At 49.4% G+C, this 17,031-nt stretch overlaps 1 protein-coding gene across 6 annotated transcripts in view; it reads right to left on the bottom strand.

The window, feature by feature from the left end:
- The window catches only part of Usp36 (ubiquitin specific peptidase 36), a 31,594-nt gene extending 23,127 nt beyond the window's left edge, over window positions 1-8,467 (bottom strand). For 2 of the 6 annotated variants that reach the window (XR_005972665.1, XM_041635927.1), the window contains exons 1-4: window positions 8,340-8,467; window positions 6,300-6,452; window positions 4,169-4,430; window positions 3,271-3,492 (exon numbers count right to left, since the gene is read on the bottom strand). Coding sequence is in view for 5 of the 6 variants with exons in the window: in XM_041635927.1 (XP_041491861.1) it covers window positions 3,271-3,492; window positions 4,169-4,421 (475 nt within the window). In the remaining variant the exon portion in view is untranslated. Of the gene's footprint in view, window positions 1-3,270; window positions 3,493-4,168; window positions 4,431-6,299; window positions 6,453-6,720; window positions 6,740-7,827; window positions 7,902-7,994; window positions 8,090-8,254 lie in introns of those variants that run through there. The other 4 variants (XM_041635928.1, XM_041635930.1, XM_041635929.1 and 1 more) reach the window with 4 other exon arrangements.
- Window positions 8,468-17,031: the final 8,564 nt, after the last annotated feature.

Raw genomic sequence — 17,031 nt, 5'->3', positions numbered from 1 at the left:
TGGCCACAAGTCAACAGGCTCACGGCGGTGTGCCGGCTGTGCCATACACCTGCAATTTGCTTTCCTGACATCCATGCTGCCCACCCAGCTCTTTCCCCTGGTTCTACAGCTGGAACATTCCACAAATGGACAAGTCTACTTATGGTATCCACCCCAACAAACCCCACTTTTTCACATCTACCACCACTGCAATGAATGGACCTGCCATTTTTCTCCTTATGCACTAAGGAATACACCTAGAAGAGAAATTTCTGTAACAAAAGAAGCTGTCAGCTTTGTGAAGACTGAGGTCACTTACACCTCTGAACCTTGGCTGCCTGCCACAGGCTAGCTGCCTGCTGTGCTGGCAGGTACACCTTCAATTCTATGAGACAAACCCTGAACATGATGCTTCAGGCCAATCTTGTCACACGAAATCCAACCCAAACCAATTAGTGCTACTCTCAGTAGCTGAGACCAGTGTATTGACCCCTCACCAGCAGCACTGGCTGCTCCTGGGTGAGTAGGTGCTGCTCACAGTCAGGTGACCCACACAGAGGCTACAGACCACAGCTGTGGTACGCCATGCCTGCCGAACCACACTGCAGCTAACTAGGTAACCAGGATTCGATTATATCACCGCTTAACTGAATCAACCCACAAAGCTGAAAAATGGTTCAAAAGACCCCTGTGGAGCGAGCAAAAAATGGAGGACTCTACAGGGAAAGAGCGGACAAGAAAAGAACAGAAGAAAGCACTTATGTAAGGCTCGGTAGGAGGATCTGACTGCCAAGGCCATGAGGTCAAGACGACAGTCTGAACACTCTGGCAGCAGTGGAGATTAAACCGTGACCCTGTCCAGCGTGGACAAGGGTGCTACCCCAGACACACTCACTCCTTTAAGTAACAGAACACTCTCGAGCTCATCGCGCAGCTCAAGGCCATGTTAGCGCCACACCTATCCCATCCACCTGCCTCTGATCCAGCCTGATCTGACTCCTAACTTTAGCCACCGCCCTCCCACCTGTGACTTTTTATTTTCTCTCTCTTCCTGAGTGAAACAGGGATTCTCTGTGTAGCCCTGGCTATCTTGAAACTTGCTCTGTAGACCAGGCTAGTGTTGAACATAGAGATCTGCCTGTCTCTGCCTCCCAAGTGCTGGGATTAAAGACATGCGCCACCACTGCCTGGCCATTGTTTTCTTTAAAATCTCATTACCTATGAGCTGGGGACAGGCTTAGTAGGGAGAGTGCTTCCTTTGAAAGCAAGAGGACATGATTTCAAAGCTCCAACACTCATGCTGGGCATGGCCACCTAGGCCTGAAACCCCAGCCTTGCAGAAGGGCACTGAGACAGGCAGACTGATCCTGGGAGTTTGCTAACCCATCCTAGCCCAGTGAGATCCTGGTTTAGTGAGCAATCCTCCTCAAAAAAAAAGGTAGAAAGTGATGAACATTCAATGTACTTCTGTTCCTCTGCATCTGCTTGCGCATGTGAACTGACAAACACACACACCCCTTGTGTGTTTTCTGTGACTTTCCTGCCCACTGGACATTATGTTACTAAGATTTGTTCAGAAGATAAAATATACTTATGTGCACTGTTTTTTAAAAAGATTTATTTGTTTTTTATTTTATGTTTAATGAGTATTTGGCCCGTGTGTATGTCTGTATATCGTCTGTATACCTGCTACCTTTGGACGACAGAAGAGGGTGTCAGGTAACTAGAGTTACAAATGGTTGTGAGCCACCATGTAGGTGCAGGGGATTGAACCCAGGTCCTCTGCAAGAGCCACTGAGTCACTTTATATGAGACTAATTCAGCTCCAGCTAAGGTTGGGTTCTTGGAGTTGGTTTTGGATACAAGTTTTTCTTTCCAAAAAAATACATACACGTATGTGGGTTTAGTGACTTATGCAGAAACACTTTTTTTTTTCATTTTTTTAATTTTATTTTATGTGTATTGGTGTTTTGCCTGTATATATGTCTGTGTGAGGGTGTCAGATCCTGGGAGTTACTGATAGTTGTGAGCTGCCATGTGGGTGCTGAGACTTGAACCCAGGTCTCCTGTGCTCTTAACTGCTAAGCTGTATCTCTCCAGTCCCCTTTCTTTCTTTTCTTTTCTGAGACAGAACTTCACTATGTAGCCCGGGCTGGCCTGGAACTCTGTGTAGACCAGGATGCCCTTGCCTCTGCCTACCAAGAGCTGAGATTAAAGGCGTGAGCCGCTGTGTCTGACTAGAATACTGTTTTTAGAGCACTTTCCTTTTCTAGCAGTCTTACAGAGTGGCAATGCGGCCACCCACGCTTGACTGTACCTTACAGTACATACTTACAAGGTCACTACCTAGGATAATGCTCCGCCGCCTTCTGTGAACTATCAGAAGGGAAAGGCCCTTCTACTACTCTAAGAGGGTTTGTTATCACCGTCAAGTTTTCCAGGCAAGCATCCTCTCACTCCACTAATATAGCGACTACCTGACCACCTAGACACCCACAGCACACCCTCTGTGCCAAGTGATATAAGACCAAGCCTCTGATAGAATTCATTTCATCCTTACAATTCTGTATAAAAGCCAGTATTCTTCTGTAAAGCAGGGACAGGGGGCAGAAGAAAGCCAAAGAACATTCTAAAGATCCAGCTAAGTTTAGTGGCAGAACTGGGGCACAGATAGGCAGAGGCTCTCGCAGCATGCTGAGCATCTGTGGGAGGCTTTCCTACAGAATGCCTGTACTCTCAGGAGGAACCCCAGTTCTCCAGATGATTTCAAGCTGCCCAAGATGCTTTCGTATTAGCTAACACGTTCAGAGCAGCTCATCAGTAAGGCAGGACGGGTTTTGCTTCTCCAGGTTTAAGAACCCCTCAGCATAAGCTAGTGTTCACTAGAAGAGCTACTAAAGGAGTAACATGAGCTAGCTCTGGTAAATCTCACCACTCCAGCTTCTTCACCCGATTTTAATTTCTACTTTGGGGCGTGTTTGGTTCCCAAAATTGGTTCAGCACACACACAAGATAGTTGAACAGATGCTGTGAGGAGGCATCTTTCAAAAACCCTTCTCTCTAAAGAGCATGACCCTGCCTGAGTGAGACCCACATATGGCCTATACAATAGCAGATGAAATTCAAATTCCCCTCACTGTGTCAACCACCATGTCCCATTAGCTTCAGTCTAACTGTCAGACAGACAGATAGACAGCCCCTCACACACAGGGGTCTATCTAGCTGGTGTTAAAGTGAGGGACTGCCTGGTTCAGGTGACTCACACCGAAGCCCACTGTAAGCCCCACTCACAGCTCCGTGCGTGCTCTTTGGAAAGCAGGTAGTTGGCCAGAGGCGGTGTGTAGGTCAAGCACTGAATGGTGGAGTTCAGGAAGCAGGTGTTACCCAGGTTGTGGAGCCCTGCCCCAACGCGGAAAACGCGCTCCCACCTCAGCGACAGTCTCTCCATAGGGAAGAGCACTTTCTGTGGGGCAGGGACTCCGTCGCCTCCACTTCCAGACACACGCTCGGTGCCTAGAAGAGAAAAAGATGAGACCAGGTCATCCCAGGGACCTTCCAAGCTCACTTCAGAGCTCAAGGCCCCTGTGATGAGAAGAAGCAGTGGGTCCCAGCTCTGTGCCATACTGTGCGCCAAGGAACCCACCCGACATCTGTATTTTCATCCCCCACATTCTCTTCCCACTGAAACTGTGTGTAGGTATACTATACATGAGAGTAAGATGGTGTGTGTGTCGGGGTCAGAGGACAACTTTTAGGATTCGACTCTCCACCTCCCCCCACACTGAGGCAGAGTGTCTCCAATTGTTTCTCCCGCACACGCACACTCCAAGCGAGCTGTCCATGAGCTTCCTGCTGATCCTCAGGTCTCCTCCTCCCCTCTCTCTGCAGGGGTGCTGGGGTGACAGGCATACCAGAGCACTCAATCCAGCCATTTCTGTGGGCTTGAGCTGCAGACTCATACAGCTAACGCTTTTATTGGCTGAGCCATTCCTTAGCCCCTTGGACCTGCTTTCTGACCTCACTAAAGAAGGAGGTCACATTCAAGGAATGGGCAAGTACACAGATATCCTTCCCGATCACCCTGTATCATAACAGCTATTATGACAGACCACTGACTCCTGGAAGCCCAAAACTACTCCAGCTGCCAACTCAGGGCTACTCACTTGGGCCAAAACACAGCCCCCAGTACCTGGTTTCCTGGGCTGTAGCTCATCTCCACTCTTGTGGCGACTCGCTCCATCGGCCCTGGAGTTCAGCAGCACATACTTGCTCTTCAAGGACTCTAGCTGGTAGGAGAAGCTCTTGCTGGCAGGTTCAAACTCAATCCTCTGTAAAAGGACCTTCTTGGCAGAGGCGGCCAGCAGCTTGCCCAGGTCCCCATCCTCTGCTGAGTCCTTGCGGCCAGGCTTAAGAGCCTCCTTCAGCTTATCGACTATTGGCATGGTGCATTCCTGTGGGGTGGGAAGAACCCCAGACCCATAAACAGCTACATCCCAGAGCAAGTATACGACTTCTGCCTGCTCCTTCTACTCAGCAGCCATCAGGACAGCTACAGGCACAGGGGCAGCTAAAGGCAGAGCAAGCAGCGCTGCATGTGACCACTGGCATTATTTCCCGAAACTATTTAAAAACCAGTGGACGGCATATTCTCACACGCTCTGGTTTCAGGCAGCAAATGTGAAAAACGAATTGGAGGGGGGTTGTAGAGACGACTTAGTGCATGCACTGCTCTGGAAGAGGACCAAGTGGCAGTTCCCAGCACTCAGGCCAAGCAGCTCACAACCACGTATAGCCAGATCCAGGGCGTCCAATACCCTCTTCTAGAATTCACAAGCACTTGCATTCACATGTACACCAACAACTATGTATAATTAAGAATAAATATTAAAAAAAGAAATGTTGGCTGGGAATAGTCCACAAACCTTTAATCCCAGAACTTGGAAGGCAAATCCTTGTGGATCTCAGTGAATTGGAGATCAGCCTGCTTTACACAGAGTTCCAGGCCAGCCAGGGTTACACAGTGAGAGTGTGTCTGTCTGTCTCTCTCAAGATTTATTTTATTTTACATATATGGGTATCTTGCCTATCTACACAGATATGTGCAACACATGCATGCCTGGTACAACAGATCCCCTGGAACTGGAGTTACAGTTATGAACTGCCATGTTGGTGCTGGGAATTGAACCCAGTTCTCTCTAGAAGAACAGCCAAAGCTCCTAACCAGAGACATCTCCAGCCCCAGAGAGACCCTCTCAAAACAAAAACCAAGCATATGTGCACACTCACACGAGAATCAACATAAGACAGATGGCCAGGCTTGTCTGCACAGGCCTCTCTGTGCTCTTCTACAGAGGCCAGGGGCCACATTCGATACCAAGCATGTGGACAGCCTGGTCCAGGCTGAACGCTATGGGAGTCACCATCAGGTTTCCATGGTTTACTTTAAGAAAACGACACATGGCATCTCCATCTCTCACCTGGTACATGCTGAAATGTCAATATCTTACATAGCCTGATTCAAATAAAATATATTACAAAAATCAATTTTACCTTTCTTATTTTTCTTATGTAGCTGCTGTGAACTTTGACCTTGCATTTAGCCATTCTATTTCCATGGTGCAGCGTACATACAGATTTGCTCTCTCAGCTGGGCATGCTGCTCAGTGCTGCCTTCCTCCCAGCACTTGGGAGGTTGAAGCAGAAGGACTACTGTGACTTCTAGCCCGGCATGGGCTACAGACTATGACTATGTCTCAACCAGATGAGTCAGACACACACACACACACACACACACACTCTATCTGTTGCCGATTGAAGAGCTTGAGAAGTAAAGCTGAGTGGGCAACAGGGACCCAGGCTCCACAAGGGCAGACCTGTGTGTTCTATCTCCACACAGGCCCAGGCTCAGATGGTTAACTGGGAGGTGGCTACAAGGATTAGTCAGGAAGCCTGCTGCACAGCAGCTCCTAACAGAGGCACAGTCAGCCAGGACAACAGCAGAGACACCGCAACAAAGATGAGCCCCGCCATCATCAGACTGTCACCCATACCCCATCCTGCCTGCCATTAGCTGCTAGAGCCACACTTACAAACATACAGACCTGGAACTGCTCATTCTCATCAGACAAATGAGACCCACTACCCTGACTATCCAGGAGTCAGCTACACGGGTAGACCCCAAAACAAATAACAAAACAAAGCAAGCACCAGTCCTAAAGCCTTCTGTGGTGGGGACTCGCAAAGACCTTCACCCACAGGCCAGCCACTGCCAGGTTCGGGTCACTGGAAGAAATAAAGAAGAGGCAGCGTCCAGGGCTTACCTGGGGTGTCTGTGCCGGCTGCTGCTTTTCTCTGCAGCAGGGAATCAGGCTCTCAAGGGAGGGATGGAGCTGACCCAGCAGGTGCTTTCCTGGACTTCAGCCTGCTCAGTCACCAACACTGCCAAGTGTAGAGTCCAGAATGGGTGCCAGCACCTGGAGGATGAGCAGTGAGACTGTCACCCACGACTGGCTTCTTTCGCGGGCCCCATAAATCGCTTTCTTGTGTGAACTATGTATGACCTTCTACCAGGAAAGCGGCATCACTAAGGTGAAAGGAAGCCAGGCACAGAGATGCATGCCCATAACCCCAACATTCAAGAAACAGACGCAAGAGGATCAAACATTTAAGGCTAGCCTGTGCTAAGGAGCAAGACTTAAGAAGCTCTGAATTCAGAGTCCAAGGACAACTGTACTAACACACCACTAAATCCACAACACGACGGCCCCGTCCTCCACTCTACATCACCATCGTCACGCTTCTCAAACCCACGGGGCAACTCCAGTCCGAAGATCATGTCCAAGGATGACGAGACAATAGGAATGATGGATGAAAACCTCAAACTTTTTTGATTTCATTAGCCAGTTATTTTCTTTTTAAGAAAATAGTCATGAAATTTTACTTTAACTATAAACCTTTTCTTCCATTTCCACACAGTCAACTTGATCATATAAAGGCATTTTCCATCTGTCCAAACACACGCAAATCCAAAGGACAGCACAATGCACCACCGATGGGCTTAATGACTGCTCAGTCTTGGTTCCCCTCCCCATGCCCAGGTTCTCATGCAGCATGCCTCAGAATGTCCCTTCCATCTAGCCAATACCCCCGATAGAACGTCCTCAAGCTGCAGAAGGAGGACAGCCTGACTTCTGAAAGTTCCGTTGACATCACTTCCAAAATCCGACCTTCCCACGGGGAGGTGAGACCTTTGTCCTGGCCTACTGTGGTCCAAGGATGACCAAATGGGAACGTTAAAAAAGTCATTTGCCAGAAGCACCTTCTGGTTCACTTGGTCAGGATAATGTGAAGTAATGGCAGAAAGCTGCGTGATATAGGAACTAAGAAAAATGCTCTTGTGATTCTCCGCAAGCCCTCCGCCGTGCACGCACAGCAAGTGTGGCTGAGGCTGAGGGATGCGCTCACCTACCCAGATCTCTTAAGGGCTAGGCTACGCTGTGCCCTCAATATGCATACCCAGTTCTGAGCTCAAGCCTGGCCCCTCCATTCAGACAGGCAGCATTTAAACAGAGCCTTTCTCTCTTTAAAACGTTTTCCAAAACCTCCCTTAAGACTTATAAGGTCAATTACATGCTGGGGGAGAAGGGAGACAGGGCTGGGGTCGCCCCGGTTCCCCACCGCAGAGCATGTCGAACCAGGCACAGGTGAACTACACGTCTCTTGGGCATCCACCGCTAAGCCAGACTATGCAGATGCCGGGGTATGTCTGTTTTAAGATTCTGTTCCACCATCTCCATCCCTGAGGGATGCGCCAGACGCAGGCAGGCACGCGCGCGCACACACACTCACAAGCAGCAAGGAGCATTTGGGTTCGAACGCGGTCCTGCTATTACAACAATTCGGTATGGATCCGCGCTACAGATATGTCACCGCCCTAGGCTACAAGCTCGGCTTTGGCTCTGCCTGGCTACCCTGAGGTCTGCAGCCCCGGGAAGCTTCTGAGGAACCACCCGCACCGAGAGCGCAACCTCAGGGTCACCCAGAACCATGCGACCCCAAGTTCCGGAAGAACCCCGGGATGCAGAGCGACTGATGCAATTCTCTGGCCACGCCGGGGTTCGCAGGCGCCCCTCGCCATCACCGGTCCCGTCCTCGGTCTCCGGCATCCCTCCTTCCTCCACGCTCCTCACGCGCCATCCCTCCTCAGTGTTCCCTACGCCGCTCGCATCCCCCGTCCTCCTCCCCGCGGCCCCGGACATCGTCGCCGGCCACGCACCTGTCAGCCTTCGCCGGAGTCCCCAAGACCCGCGGGTACGGCACGCACCTCCCGCCCGCCCTCGTCCCTAGCCGCGCGGACGCACCTGCGCTCCGCCGGGCTCAACCTCCACCTCACAGGCCTCTCAGGGGCCCGCGGAAGGCCGGCGCAGCGAGAGCGTCCGCTCCGGGCCGGGCCCACACGCACACCATCCGGGCCTCCGGAGCCTCACACACGTGTCACCACGGCCTTTAAAGGAGCCGCACAGCGGGCGCGCTCTGAGGCCGCGTGGAGAGGTCCGGCTAGCTTTAAGAGGCGGGGCTAACGCCGAACACTCTTCTCTCTTCGACCCGCCCACCTCTCTCGTCACGACTCATACGTCACCCCTCCGTCCCGCAGCCCAGCCAGTCTACGTGATGACGCAAGCGCGTACAGCTCAAAGTTCCGGAAGCGCCCGGCAGCCTAAAGGCTCTGCCGCGGCCTGGCATGGTTCCCGCGGAGTAGGTGCGGTGGCGTCACTTCCGGCTGCGTGCCCGACACCGCGGGTGCGCAGGCCCAGTGGGCTGGACCGGGGAAAGGGCGGAAGCTGGATGCCGGCTCCGCTGAGTGCTGAGGGCTCTGCGGAGTGGCGCTGGCGACCGAGTCTTTGATGATTTCACCATTGCTTGGTGTCCTTGTGAAAAAGCTAGCAAGGGCTTGGGATGAGGCCGCAAGGTTTCACTCGTCACTACAAGAACCAGGCGTGGTGGCACGAAAATGCAGTTTAACTGCAGTTCCGAGGCGTGAAGGCGGGGGTGATGAGGACTTACACGTCGCCCCGGGGATACAGGATGAATATCTCCCTATAGATAAATAAATAAACCAGAATTAGTCCATCATTTTTTAAGTGGCCGAGATTGGAGGATCATGGAGAATGTGTTATCCTGGACCACATAGGAGAACCTTGTCACTAAGAAAAAAAAAAATCCTGCCAGGCGGTGGTGGCGCACGCCTTTAATCCCAGCAGAGGCAGGGGAAATCTCTGTGAGTTCTCGAGGCCAGCCTGGTCTATAGAGCGAGTTCCAGGACAGGCTCCAAAAATACAGAGAAACCCTGTCTCGAAAAACAAGCAAAAAAGTCCTATTAGCTTATGCCTAGCTATAAAAATGCCCCCTTAAGAGCTAGAGAGATGGATCAGAGGTTAAGAGGGCTTGTTCTTGCCCAGGACTTCCCAGCGCCCACACAGAGGTTCACAACCTCCGCAGGATCTTTTGACCTCTAAGCTAAAGGAAAAAAAGTTCTCTTAATTTTTTTCCGAGACAATGTTTCTCTGTGTAACCACCCTGACTGTCCTGAAACATTGTATCCCAGGGTGATATCCGTCTGCCTCTGCCTCCCAAGTGCTGGGATTAAAGGTGTTTGTCACCACTGGTTTCTTAAATTTTTAAAGCTTTATTTTTATTATTTTAAATTATGTCTATTTCTATGTGAGTGTAGTTGCCCGTGGAGGTCGGAGGTCCCATCCCCTCTTAGCACTGGAATTACAGGCAGCTCTTAGGTTGTGAGCTGCCTATTGTGAGGCCTGGGGACCACACTCTGGGACTCTAAGAAAAGTATGGGCTGTTAACTGTTGAGCATTCGCTCCAGCCCCAGAATCCTCCCTTTCTTTAGACTGATTTCTTTTGTCCTCTAACCACTCTTTGTCCCCTGGCTGGAGATTACTCTAAACCCACTGTTCTAAGCTGGATACAATAAATCGCTACTTTTGCTGCCCCAAGCCTGATGCTAGCCCTGGGTGTACCATCACTGCTTCCCTGTGCTTCCTGTGTGGGAGCTGGCACCTGGCATGAGATCTAGGTTTTTATCCTTTCTTTGCCCTAATTACCCTATTACTTCAGATATTTCTCTTACTCGAGGCTTGATTTCCCATCTGTGTTGGGGGGGGGGTGCGGGGGAACAATACCTAGAACAATGGTTCTCAACCTTCCTAGTGCTGCAACCCAGTTCCCCTTCGTGGTGACCGTCGATTGTAAATTATTTTTATTGCTACTTCATAACAGTAATTTTGCTATGTGGGATACTGTTATCTGATATGTGGGATACCTAATATGCAACCCCTGTGAAAGGGTCGTTCGACCCCCCAACATGACCCACAGGTTGAGGACCACTGACTTAGAGGCAGAGTCAACAGCTCAGTTGACAGGTAGTGAATTCAATCCCCAGAACCTCCCCCCCCCCACACACACACACAAAAAAAACAAAAAAAAACAAAAGCCTGGCACAGTAGAGTTACATACATGACATGAGAAGTCACACTGAACAGTTAGAGATCCGTAAAGGAAAAGTTCTTTACCTGCAACCAGATACGGTGCTGCCCAAGGGGGAAGCCAGCCTCGGATAGAAGGTTTTACTACCTTACATCCATGTTAGGCTGGTGCATCTTGCATACACCATCCCCCTCAAATATCTCTCAGGTCCAGACCCCGATTACATCTTGAACTTACTAAGTAAAGATGGGAAACTCCAGTCTGAGCACCTGGGCAGATGGGAGATTGTACGGCCAAGAGGTTGTCAGAATTATTTAAGTACCTCAGTGTTGTCCTTGAAGACTTGGTACCCAGGGTCATCCTGTCCACCTGGCAGAGTTATGCTTTTCCTGATGAGAGCACAAAGGGACTTAGTGGCAGACCAGGACTGTAGTAGCTATGGCCCTGCACAGGCTCCTTGAGCTTCCTCATAAGGCATGTTCTTTGGGGATGGGGCTAATGGCTGGTCAGTACTGGTGAATATTGCAAGTTCTGCTTCTTTCTTTCTTTTTTCTTTAGGGGGCGGCAGGTTAGAAACAGGGTTTCTCTGTGTAACCTTGGCTGTTCTGGAACGATCTCTGTAGACCAGGCTGGCCTCGAACTCACAGAAATCCTCCTGCCTCTGCCTCCCAAGTGCTGGGATTAAAGGACTACACTGCCACTGCCCAGTAAATTTTGCTTATTTCTTTTTTTAATAATTTGTTTTTTATTTTATATGCATTGGTATTTTGCCTGCATGTATGTCTGTATGAGGGTGTCAGGTCTCCTAGAACTGAAGTTACAGCCATGGGGTATTGGGAATTGAACCCACGTCCTCTGGAAGAGCAGCCCGAGGTCTTTAACTACTGAGCCATCTCTCCAGCACCTAATTTTGCTTATTTCTCAATAGGCCTGGTTAGCATACTACTTACCTTTGGATATTTTGGAGGCAGCACTCCCTTAGCTAAATTCTGCTTTGTGTGATTTAATGTATCCCAGGCAAATCATTACTAAATCCTTCACGCCCTCAATTCTATCTGTGCGGTGTGCACTTGTACAGTGCATAGGGACTTCCTCCGTCCTCTGTGTTCCTGTCCTTCCTTCAAGAATGGTGCGGCAGACAGCTAAGGGCACAAATGGGAGCTACTTTACTGTTCATTCAGGATTAAAATAAGTTAAAACAGATGGCCTGTCTACCCCAACAGTAATCCCGGTGTTTGATGGCAAAGACAGGTAGATCCCTGTGGCTGACTGGCCAGCTGGCTTAGCCTACTTGGCAGGTTCAGGCCAGTGGGAGACCTTGTTTTTTTTTTTTGTTTTTTTTTTTCTTAAGTGGCATTTCTGAGGAATGACACCTGAAGTTTTTGTTTTTGTTTTTTCTGTCCTCCACATTCACCCCATACACACAAACACCAACTGCTGAAGTTATACTAAGTAGCAAATACCAAGCTGGCCACAGTTAAATCCCCAGAGCAGCCCACAAAAAATATACATGTACATTGAGTATGCAAGATCCCGGAGTCTGGACTGGTGAGATGGCTCATGGGGTAAAAGCACCAGACTTGATGGCCTGAGGTTGGAAAGTGGTTCTGCCCTTCCCACCCCACCTCATCTTTGAAATTGGGGCCAGTACCTGCTAGCCGCTGGATAGCTGCCCTTGAGTGCTCCCCTGGGCACCTCAAAGTTCTTATATCCCGAAATGGACACATCTCCACCTCCTCTGAAGGGTAGCAGAAGCTACCCTGTTGTCTATTTAAACTGGTGGAGCAACACTCAGACTCCAGCCATAGGTGACTTTGCCAGGCTCCTCCCTCTCCCCTTTGGGATCTAGCAGCTGCCTATCCACCTGTGACTCTTCTCCTTTGACTCTGACACCACCTGTTCTTCCAATCAAAGTGGTGATGCTAATTCCCTGTGTGTTTGGCCACTGCTCCCTTGTTGCATCTCTGGTGTTCTTTGATGAGAACATACCAGTTCCTGATGTGGGATTCCCCTCTGCATGCTGTTAATTTGTTTTATTACCATTGGTTAATAAAGAAGCTATTTGTCCTATGGCAGAGCAGAATATAGCTAGGAAGGAAATCCAAGCAGAGATAGAAAGAGAAAGAAGGCAGAGTCAAGAGAAACATGAGCAGCCCCAGGAGAAGCAAGATGTGAGGTAACAAGCCATGAGCCTCATGGTAAAATTTGGAATAATGGAAATGGGTTAAGTTGTAAGAGCTAGTTAATAATAAGCCTGAGCTAATAGGCCAAACAGTTTGTAATTAATGTAAGTTTTTGTGTGATTGCTCAGGACTGGGTAGCCATGAAATGAAAATGCAATCTCCAGTTGCAAGTTCCTGCATCTCTGATCACAGATACATTCTGGTTATTTTAGTTGAGACCATAGTTATAACCCTATACTTACAGCTGCTCTATGTCCTGGGTTCCCCTCTCTATAGTAACTCGCCAGCCTGTTGTGGTATAGGTCAGTTGGTAAGTGCTTGCCTAGCATGCATGAAGTCTTGGGTCTAGTCTCTAGCACCTCATAAACTGGGGGTGGTGGTGTATGCCTGTAATCCCAGGTAGATCAGACATTTAGGGTCATACTTAACTACGTAGTGAGAAGCTAGTCTCAGATATAGAAGATCCTGTCTCCAAAAACTAACCTATCAAGTTTGTTTAGTTTACCACTCAAATGTTTCTCAAGATACATTCCTCCCATTCAGTTGTTTAAGAAGGAGCTTTTGCCTGGGACTGGAGAGGTGGCTTTTGCGGAAGACCTGGGTTCAATTCCCAGCACCACCACATTGGCAGCTAGCAACTGTAACTCCAGTTCCAGGGCATTTCTGATCCCTTCTGGTACACAGGCAAAATGCCCATACCCAGGAAATAAAAATAAATACCTCTTACAAAAAAAAAGTATCTCACCGTCTGCATCAATATTAGTGAAACAGTCAAATATGCCGCTCAGGTGCCAAATAGAATCACATATTTAAGCAGGGTGTGGTGGTAACAGATTCCTTAATCCCTATGCCCAAGAGGTAGAAGCAGGAGGATCGGGAGTTCAGGGACATCCTCCACTATGTACCTAACCCTCGGCCAGCCTGGTACATGACCTATAATTATACATTCAAAGCTCACCCTTGAATGCGTGTATAACTCTCCTGACTGAGGAGCTGAGCAAGCCTCTTAGCTGTCTCCTGCCTCAAGACACTTCCAACTCTGGATTCTTCACAGGCAAATCCAAATTCTTCATCTCCACCCCAATCTGATGTCTCTGCTCCGGACTCACACTAGTCTTTAGCCAGGAATTCCTTTTCACACCTGCCCCTCAACCCTTGGCTGAGGCACTGACCACTTCAGAAGTCTCCCTGGATTCCTGATGTGGGATGTCCTTCTGTGTATGTGTTGCTTTTATTGGATAATGAATAAAGCTGTTTCAGTCGACTGTGCAGAGTAAAGCCAGGTGGGAAATCCGAATAGAGATATATAGAGAGAGTAGGCAAAGTTGGGGAGAAGCCTTGTAGCTGCCGAAGGAGAAAGATGCTAGCCAGAACTGTACTTGGTAAGCCACAGCCTCATGGCGATACACAGATTAATGGAAATGTGCTAATTCAAGATACAAGAGCTAGCTAAAAATACACCTAAGCTGTTGGCCAAACAGTACTGTAATTAATATAGTTTCTGTATAATTATTTGGGTCTGGGTGGCTGGGAGACAGAAGAGCAGTCTCTGCCTACAGATTCCCTCCTCCCCTGCCATTCTTTTGCAGTATTCTGTGGACATCTCTGTCTCTACCATAACTCCCAAGAGCCAGAGATCACGGGGTCTCTGGAACTTGTGTGTTGTAGGCTTACTGTGGACAAATGTTTTTGAAGAGACAAAATTGCAAAGCAAGATGCTTTCGGCGAGGCAACTGAACAGTCTCAAAATCCTAAAAGAGAAGACCAGAGAGACACTGGAAAAGGAAGGAAAGCTGATGCTTTTCTCCCTCTGTAGACCACGATGACCTTGAACTCACAAAGATCTGCCTGCCTCACCCAGCAGGACAAGTTTGCTTTAACAGCTTTGGTAAAAAGGAATGTTGATGGGGGTAGTAATGTTGCTCAAAAGTTACTTGGTCAGCTCCTGCCCTGAAGGTCACAGCAAAGCGGATTCAGTTCTCCCCCAATTTCAGGGCCCTTGGTTGTTGGAAGAAGTCTCCAAGATCGGAACTGGGGCCATGGACCAGTGGATAGAATGCTTGCTGGGTGCTTGCCGGGGTGATGGGGTGATGGCTCAGTGAGTAAAGTGCCTGCTGGGTAAGCAGGAGAACCTGATTGCAGCTCTCCAAGCTCCCACACAAACCTAGATGTGTGGTGCACGACCAACTATAGCCCCAGCACAGGGGAAGGGAAGCTGGCAGATCCCAGGGGCTCCCTGCTGTCAGCCAATCTAAAGGAAATGCAAGCTCCAGGTTCAGAGAGAGAGATGGGAGGGAATAGAGGCGGAATGAGGTGGAGCTTCCTCCTGAACACCCTGGTCTCAAGTACAAGCAAGTTAGAGAAGTCACTGAGGAAGATATCCTGTCAACCCTGTCAGGGGTCAACCTCTGGCCTTCACAGGTGAGTGCTTGCCCATGCCATTCCCAATGAGTTCTTTTCTATGCCTCCTGTTTGTGGATCAGATACAAGCTCTCAGCTACATCTTTAACACTGTGCTTGCTTGACTGCTGCGTTACATGGTAATGGACTCTGACCCTCCAGAACACGAGTTCTCAAATTCAATACTTTGTCTCTTCATGGCAGTAGAAAAGTAACTAAGTCACACCACCCCCCATGCTGAACGCTACTGGTAGTGCCTCTCTGTGTGTGTTAGGCAGTTATCCCAAATTGCATTAACTTTGCCAGCTTAGTTGCAGGCCCCCTGCAGTTCCAGCAAGCTAAGGGGGCACCTTGTCCCTGAGTTGCCATAGCAACAGACTTTTCTAGTAAGCAGAAGCGTCACTTGATCTTCCATTGCCGTGAGGTTGTCATTCGTAGACAAAGTGACCCCGGCACAGGCTGCTCTCTGCTGAGGGTGGAACTCACCTCTGTTGAATTTGTGTTCTACCCCTGAGTGCCGCTCAATCCCCGTGCCCATTTAGACGGAGATGTCAGCCCAGAGCCTGTCCCCTATAGCACCCTGGCATGACATCTACTGACAGCCTCGGCCACTGGCCTCTGACATGGAGGCTTTGCTTTGTTTGCACAGTCCTCAGAGCTCCAGGTCCTCAGGGACAACGGTGGTACACGCCGTCCTCCCGACCCATGCAAGCAGGACCAGGGATCAAGGTGGTTGTTGCTATCAGTGTTGTTCCGGAAACCTGACTAATGCAAATGAAAGCACGGCTGCTAGCCACTTGGGGAAACTGTTTCTTTTTTTTTTTTAAATTATTTATTTATTTGTTATGTATACAATATTTTCTGTGTATATGTCAGCAGGCCAGAAGAGGGCACCAGACCTCATTATAGATGGTTGTGAGCCACCATGTGGTTGCTGGGAATTGAACTCAGGACCTTTGGAAGAGCAGGCAATGCTCTTAACCACTGAGCCATCTCTCCAGCCCCGGGAAACCATTTCTTAAGCCATTGCCACTTATTGGTCGCTGCAGTGAATGCCTCACTCAGGCATTTAGCAATCTTGTAACAACAACAATACAATGCAGGAAACTGACTTTCCTAAATGACAGTATTTCTCAGCAAGGCAGGCAGAGGCCAGGACAGGGTCCCTGAGGGCCTCAGCAAGCTTAGGGACCGCTGTGGGACAGGACAAGGTTATTCAGTTTTATGTTGTTTGGAGCCAACAGTGTGTGTTTGTGTAATGTGCTTCCCCCCGCATGGTTAGGGATCCTAGCACCAGTCCTTTGGAGCACCCTTTCTCTCTGGGGTATATCTGTCCACCTCAGGGCTCAACGAGACTCCAAGTTGCCAGTTTTTTAAACAGGAAAACCCTGGGCTCCTAGGTCCTTACATCTGTCCCTTGGGACTGCCCTGGGGCCCTGGCCAGCTTGTGCCCAGGCTGGAGGGTCCTTCCCCTGAAGGGAGCTGGGCAGGATCCACTCTTCATATGCATGTTGGTCTCAGGGATTGCCGCTGCCCAGACCTCCACATGCTCACTTCCTGCCGTATTTCTGGAATACATACGTCACACATCCACTCAGTATCCACAGCCACATGCTCATGTTGCATGCATTCATTTCTTTCCACACACAGTCATGTGGTTCCTATACCACGCTCATGCCCACTCATGCCTTCACAACAACCCTTCCCATCCCTGATGTCCACCTCCCACGTGGCCGTGACCTTGCTCCTGGTCTTTTTGTTTTCTCCTTGAGACAGAGTCTTCTAAGTTACAAGGGACAGTTTTGAATTTTCTATCCTCCTGTCTCGCCTTTCAAGTAGCTAAGGGTACAGTCCTGGCCAAGTCCTGTGCTCTTTTTCCCTTATATACCTCTTCTCTGCACCCCAAAATTTATCCTCAGTAGGATGAAGGTGCTTTGGGAAGTTTCCTGAGAGGACCCCGATCCTGAGC

The sequence above is a fragment of the Microtus oregoni genome, unplaced genomic scaffold, assembly GCF_018167655.1.
Source record: "Microtus oregoni isolate MIOR12 unplaced genomic scaffold, Mior012 000048F_ref0000485, whole genome shotgun sequence".
Taxonomy (NCBI): Eukaryota; Metazoa; Chordata; class Mammalia; order Rodentia; family Cricetidae; genus Microtus; species Microtus oregoni.
Note: the sequence above shows the minus strand (reverse complement) of the source record. Positions and strands in the feature narration are given on the sequence as shown.